Source organism: Nicotiana attenuata, unplaced genomic scaffold, assembly GCF_001879085.1.
Source record: "Nicotiana attenuata strain UT unplaced genomic scaffold, NIATTr2, whole genome shotgun sequence".
Lineage (NCBI taxonomy): Eukaryota > Viridiplantae > Streptophyta > Magnoliopsida > Solanales > Solanaceae > Nicotiana > Nicotiana attenuata.
In genome coordinates, this window is record NW_017673757.1 from 64,630 (window position 1) to 72,096 (window position 7,467).

The following is a 7,467-nucleotide window of genomic DNA, read 5'->3' on the forward strand; positions in this document are numbered from 1 at the left end:
AGCTGTCACCTACGGAGTGATACAAGACTAGATCCTGTGTTCCCTTAAGATAGCTCAAGACTTCCTTTGACAACCTTCAAGTATGATTCCTTGGGACTTGAGTTTGGATTCTATTTCTCGAGGGGAAATACAGAAGGGACTGGGAAGGAAAACACAGATTTCTGATTTCTTGTTTCAGTTCAGAATGAAAGGGAGTGATTGTGTTATCAAGTGGATGGGAGATTTTGAGTTTCTAGTTAGAGAGTGAGGTTTGCTTTGTGGGGAACTTGGGAGGTTAATTTGATTTTCCTATAATCTTTTTTCTGTTGCTTGTGGAGTGCCATGAACTGCATCTCTGCTCTTTCTTCAGCCTCAGTAGTGGTAAGTGAAGTACCAGGTTCCTTATAAGAGGTGGAAGATGATGTTGCATTGTCTTTCACGTGTTTCCTCCATCTTACTCATCATGTCAGCGTCCCTATTTGAAACCTCAGATATTTCTCAGGGACCAGAGATGGTTTATTATATTGAACATCAGTGTTTCTTCCTTGGTTAGAGAAAGGTGTCTTGTTGAGTACCCCTTGAGCACTTCCTTCCATTCAGTGTGCCCTTTGTTGTAGACTTTGTGGCCTTTGCTTTGTGAAGAGTATCCCAGAAGGATTCCTTCATTGCCTCTGAATTAAACTTCCCAAGCGGGTCCTTCATGTTGTCGAGAACATGGCATTTTCAGTCAAGAAGGTGCTCAGATGAGTTGTCTTTGGTTTTCTTTCATTTGGCAGCTCTTAGTGGGTTTTGATTCAGGATGGTCCTGATCATACACCTGTTCACTAAGTAGAAAATAGTATTTACTGCTTTTGCCCAGAAACTCTTGGCGATGTTTAATTTTGTCCCGTGGTCGAATCTGATCTGTTCTCCTTCAATTTTGTCTTCACTAGAATCTTTTTGACAAGGACCATTCATACCTCGAGAGTCTTCTCCTTTGTTTTGTGAACTAGTGTCCAGGTGAATCGTGAGTTTGGAAGACCACGGACCAGGTCCTTCTGAATCAATTTATTCAAAGGTGAGAAGCTTGCATGCACAAATCTTTCAAGCCACAGTTCCGACTTCAATCATCTTATACCACTAGCTTTTGGAGATTCATAGTCAACAAAGTAGATGTTCTTGTTTCCTTTGTCCACTGACACCACTTGGCCAGTTATCAGATTGGTAACTGTGCACACTTCTTGATAAGAACTCTACTTTGTTCCCTCTATCACAGATTTGAGAAATACTCAGGAGACTGTACTTCAGACCATTCACATAGTACATGTTTCCAATTGAGTGTCAGAGAACCTTTCCAACTTTACAAACACCGAGAATGTATCCTCTCCCCCTTTTTCCTTAATTTTAGAGGATACATTCCCTTCCTGCAGGGCTTTCAGTGAGAAGAAATCCATGATGTTTCCAGTCACATGCTTTGAGCATCCACTGTCCATGATTCATTGCAGTCCGCTTCCTCTCACTGTTCCCTGCACATGCAAATTATGGGTTAGATTTAGGAACCGAAACTAGTTTGGGTCCCTTGTTATGATAGAAAGGATGGATAAGGGCTTTTATGGTCCATGCAGGCAACATTTGTTTCTTGCGAGTGGTACTGGTCCCTTGTTAGTAGTCACTTTGTCAGTAAACACTTTGTTTTTCTGAACAGACTGAACCCTGGCCTGGCAATTTTCTTTAAAGTGCCCATTGTTCCCACAATGGGTACACAACCAGTTATCAAGGACAGTGACATACTTGCTGTGAGGGTTGTAAGGAGTTTTCTCCCTTTTGAACCCGATGCCCTGCCTGTTTCCACTATTGTTAAAATACATGGCAGTGACAGCATCTGAGGACCAGGTCCACTTTAGAGATTTCTCAAGATCAATTCTTACTTTCTCCAATTCATCTTGAAGTTGCCGATTCTTCTCAAGTTAACCACATAGACTAGTTTTCACATCAGTTAATTATTTTTCAAGCTTGATGTGTGTCTCACTAGCTACTTCCTTCCCTTTCCCAAGATTTACATTCCTATGTTCTCTATTGAGTCCCTCAATGGTTTCCTCTAGATTAGTAATTATCACTAAAAGGTCATCCCTCTCTTGCTCAGTAGTTGCAATTTTTTCTTCTAGGGTGTGTTTCTCATTGCTAAGACCTTCTATTGTTTCCTTCAAGTCGACAACTACTACCATCAGGTCATCTCTCTCATTTTCCACACTAGTTATTTTTTCATTCAAGGATTCCTTTTCTTTTTCAAGATTAACTATGGTCTCATTTAGGTCCACTACACAGACCACCGGATCATCTCTAGATTGTTCGACTTCTCCTAGTTCTACGGTCAGGATTTCCTTATCATTGTCAAGGATATAATAAGCATCAATTAGAACATTTGCTAATGACCTTAACTTCTGAGAAGAATAGGATTTCAGATTTCTCTGAACATCCCTAAAATTTACCTCATCATCTTCATCTTCTTCATCATCATCAGACTAAGCCATCGGCGCGAACAGTGAATCATACTTCGTTGCTTCAGTTTCCACTGCCATCATGGAACAGTTTTCTGCATCTGGTTCCCTTTATGATTCACTGGAGGAGTCTCCCCATGCAACAAGGTCCTGCTTCACAATATTGTCAGCTGCACTTTTTCGATTGAATCGTTTGTCTGGAACCAGGTTTCTTTTTCCTGCTTTGTCAGGGTTTTGTCTGTATTGCTCATGTTTCGCAAGTGGATAGTCTTTGATGACATGCCCTGCCTTTCCACACCTGTGACAGAGATCATTGCTCCTTGCTTTACTAGAACTACCCCTCTTTGGTATACCACCACTGCTTCGAACCATCTTTTGAAATCTTTAGTAAGATAGGCCATATCACTATCTTCTTCACTCGAGTCACTGCTTTCAGCCTTGAGTACCGGGTTCTTTTCCTTCTTTGGCTCTCTTCTTTCACTGTCTTTCTTTCTTTTCATCTCGTATGTCTTCAGATTGCCAATCAACTCATCCATGGTTAGAGTTTGTACATCTTTAGCTTCAGTGATGGCATTTACTTTACTTTCCCAAGAACCAGGTAGAACACTGAGAATTTTCTTACAAGCTTGTTTCCGGGAATAACATCTCCAAGTGAATGAAGCTAATTTATGATGGATGTGAATCTTGTGTGAATATCTTGTATAGACTCATCATCCTTCATCCTGAAGAGCTCATACTCTGTGGTGAGCATGTCAATCTTGGATTGTTTAACCTGAGTGGTTCCTTCGTGTGCGGTTTGCAACGCTTCCCATATTTCTTTGGCAGTATCACAAGCTGAGACTCTATTGTACTCATCGGGTCCTATACCACATACCAAGATTTTCTTAGCGCGATAGTTCTTTTCTACTGCTTTTCTGTCAATATCACTGTACTCCTTTCTGTCCTTCGGCACCATTGGTCCAGTTTCTTCAAGCTTCTTTATAGGGACATGCGGACCATCACAAATGATATCCCATAACTCAGAATCCTCAGCCATGATAAAATCATGCATTCTTGTTTTCCACCACCCATAGTATTGTCCATTGAACCTGGGTGGTCGGTATGCAGATTGAACATCTTCAAAATTTGGTGGAGCAGCCATGAGGATCCTTCCTAGGTGATAACCTGATAGGAGGAACCTGCTCTGATACCAATTGTTAGTTTGTATGAGTCCACCAAACAGTAAAGTACCTGGTCCTCTATGAGGTTATGCTGAGAATGCTTAATAAAACTGTAAGTAAAGAAGACAAGGGATTTTTACGTGGAAAAATCCCACACAAGGGGATAAAAAAACCACGACCTACACCTGTAGGCTTTTAACTTCACTAACTTGCAATCTCACTATTACAAGTCACTTTGCAATGACTCTATTACAAAGACTTTGACTAACTTGTGATGCTCTCACCACAAGCCACTTTGTGACTCTTCTAGTTACAAAGGCTTTAAACTTATGACTAAACCTAGTCACAACATAAACTCGGAAGTTTACGAATTTTTGGTTTTCCTAAGACAAAGCTTCTAAAAAAGCAGGATAGGAGATGCAATGAAGAACAAATAACAAGATTACAACTCAACTACGGATACACATAGACTCATTATGAAACTGATCCTTAGTGGAGTTGTCTTCTTGTTCTTGACACACCAGTGACTTCAACGCCGGATGAACACTGTTATACTTGAGAGAATATCACTGAATGCACAAGTGAATATTTTGTGTCTTGCACCAGGTTGTTATACTAGAAAAGATATCACAATGGATGGTGATGTCAACTCTTAGTACACGCTTTTTCCCAATGAGAAGTGACTGTTGCACTGTTTGTTGCACAGTCACTTTTGTGCAGTTGCGTTCCAGCTGTATAGTTGACTTGTACTTCTGTCAGAGAACACTAATGGACAAGGTCCTTGTTGTGTTCCTCTTTTGTAGCAGTTGCGAAACAGTCACTTTCTGCTGTTACATTCCAGCTGTACAGTTGACTTGTACTTCTGTCAGAGAACACTAATAGACCAGGTCCCTGTTGTGTTTCTCTTTGTAATAGTTGCGGACAGTTACTGATTTGTACTTCTGTAGGAGAACACTAAGGGACCAGGTTACTAGGTCCCTGTTGTGTACCTCCTTGTGATTGTTCATTCATTTTCTGGAGATCAGATTGGACATTATTCATTTGAAATGTATACCACGTGGGTCAGGTTCTCTGTCTGGTTCTTCACAATAAGTTTGTTAGATCATCAAAACATAAGAGGCATAAGGCAAAGACATTGAAAACCCAACACAATTAATTTAAATATCTAAAATAAACCAACTCCAAAATTTTATTCGTAGTAACCAATGAAATACTGCTAAATTATTATTAGGAACATCTGAATCTTAACCCTACGACTATGTCTATGAAGCCTCTACTGATAAACTGACGCACTACTCAGGACATAAGATTGCCTGGCTAGTCCTCCAAGTAAACAAAAAAATAACTAAATAAAGATGACTCTAAGGAATACTCCACGAACAAAAGCGGAGCTCACCAACAACACTGGAAGAGAGGGAAGTCCTAACCCGTAGCCTGCTCGCCTGCAAAACCGGTTCCTACGTTGTACCACAGACCAACGTAGGTTCCCAAAAGAGAACGTCAGTGCCATCCATTGTACTCATTGAGTCTCAATGACAGGGGACGAAACTTTGATAACATATACATTACGAGCAAAGATTCTAAATGCATGTAAAACAAAAAGCTTATAAGAACAATTCTAAAATAATTGCATAATAGCAGTTTATGAATATTCTAAAAGAAATTCTTTTCCTTTTCTTTCTTATAAAAAAAAATACTTCACTTTATACTTTGGGAGTTCCGACTATCCTGACCTATTTCTGTCTTAGTCACCGTGTGATCGGCGCGGGTTCGATCCCAACCTGATCGAATAGGCCCAATCCACGAGGTGCCTTCATGATTCTCAGCGCTCATGTATCATACCTTAGCATGGCTAAGTAAATTCTCAGCAACGAGACCCTCGGCTCGTGTGCTCCCTACTTTGGCACAAGTAGTTTCAGGAAGTCAACGCCTTGGTCAGGACCCTCGGCCTGGACGATGACTCCTTCTCAGAATAAAGGATACTCCCAAAAATCTTTTCTTTCTAAAACTTCTTCTTGTGACTTTTCAAGTCTAAATCTTTTTTTTTGGAACATTATATACATACTCATGCTGGTATCCTTAATTATAAAGCATGTCATAAGAATGAAATAAACATTCAAAAGTATTTCTAAAGATTCTTGCTTCTTCATAAATTTTCAACATAAAAATGGTATATAAGAATAACACAAAAATATGAAAATTTATGCACATATATCATAATAAATCATCTAAACTTTTGCTAGAACAATTCTAAGTTAATAGGTACTCACTCGCTCCGATTAAGTAAATATAAACTCTTTTAAGCAATTCATCAAACACCTTGTATGCGTGCTTTTGTGAGTTAAACCACTTTAGTAAAAGGTTATATCAACTCACCTCAAAACTCCTTGAGCCAATACATAGGCCCCAGTCCAATTTATACCCGTCAAACAATTAATTTTACAACAACCAGTGTATTTGAATTAATTTTAAAGTTTCACACCTAAATATGGAACTTACTGTTGATACATAGGAAGAAGGGAATTAAGTATTCAATTCTTACCTATTACTACTGTAGGATAATTGACAATAGGAAATTTTATATACCTGAGTTCATAAGTAAGTTACGAAGAACCCTAGAATTTCCGTGCAATTTTTGGCGCCTCCGTTTCGTATAAGGCTTTAAGCCTTTTGGGTGTGTGAGACAGAGCCTTCGTATAAAGCTTTCTGTTTTCTTGAAGGCATTAAGCCTTTTCTTTTCCTTTTGTCACGTGACTTTATTGCTTTCTCTTCTTTTTTTGGTGTGTTCTGATTTAACTAGTATTTAATTATACCCACTGTTAAAAATTATTATTATTTTCCTAATTATATATTCAATTATTTATAAATAAAAAAGTAATTCAAAAGTCAATCTTAAATTCATAATAGAAGTATAAATTACATGCACTTCACGCCACATAAAAAAAACTAAATTCTATATTTATATTTAGCCTATTTCGAAACTTTTATAGATGTGAGTGTTACAAAATTTCACTCATCATTTCCACTTCAGCTCTGAACACACACAAAATCTTAACTCTCTCGATCTCGTAGTATAAACACTATCTTTCCTTTAGCTCTTTTCTTGATCCTTACCATTATAAGTCACTTTATAGATCCAAGATTTTAGTATATATGTAACATTTTATTTAAATTTCTTAAACATGGGATCTTGGATAAATATGAGGGCATTTGATTGGAATACAGGGCAAACAATAATGATAGCCCTTTTGGTAATGGTAGGATCTTTTTATACTGGCTCACTTTTTGGGCAAAACCCATCTTTTTATTTGCCTCAACAAGAGCAAGAACAGCTTCAACAGCAACAACAATTGTCTCTTGCTTCTAATTTTAGTTCCTCGGAATTTACCTCAGGTTAGTACTTTTATTTGTCTCTCTTTATTACTCCCTCAGTTCCAATTTATGCATGGATATTTGATTGGTCATGGAATTTAAGAAAAAAAGAAATGCTTTTGAAAATTGTGGTATGTGCCTAAAAATTATGTAAAATAGAAAATTTAAAGCTAAATTGTTTCTAAATATAAAAAGGTTTTTTTATAGACTAAAAAGGAAAGTGTAGTAACATGTAAAGTTTGAAACTTTTGAGTGTTAACGAGGATGATGCTGAGAGTATTTGATTTATAGTGGAAGCAAGTCTTGTTCTTTGTTAGATTGGTATCAGCTTCACATTTTCTCACCGGGTGCCAGAAATAGAAAGAGGGAAACTTTGTTGTGCAAAGTAATTGTATTTCTTTCTCAATAGCTAATAATAGGAAGAGGAAATCATTTAGAGTTGCTTAGAAAATGGGTGTTCTTTTTTTTTGTTTTTTTTT

At 37.9% G+C, this 7,467-nt stretch overlaps 2 protein-coding genes across 3 annotated transcripts in view; one reads left to right on the plus strand and one right to left on the minus strand.

Moving 5' to 3' along the window:
- Positions 1-3,030: 3,030 nt before the first annotated feature.
- Positions 3,031-3,492, minus strand: LOC109217189. Its single transcript, XM_019381413.1, has 2 exons — positions 3,229-3,492; positions 3,031-3,117 (listed from the first exon to the last, which is right to left on the minus strand). Exons 1-2 carry the CDS (start codon positions 3,490-3,492, stop codon positions 3,031-3,033), a joined length of 351 nt encoding a protein of 116 aa, XP_019236958.1.
- A 3,087-nt stretch (positions 3,493-6,579) lies between these two features.
- Positions 6,580-7,467, plus strand: part of LOC109217191 (probable methyltransferase PMT7) — a 5,822-nt gene continuing 4,934 nt past the window's right edge. Inside the window, exon 1 of one of the 2 annotated variants that reach the window (XM_019381416.1) lies at positions 6,580-7,009. In XM_019381416.1, coding sequence (XP_019236961.1) covers positions 6,799-7,009 — 211 coding nt within the window. In that variant the 5' untranslated portion in view covers positions 6,580-6,798. The remainder of the gene's footprint in view (positions 7,010-7,467) is intronic. The other variant, XM_019381415.1, reaches the window with a different exon arrangement.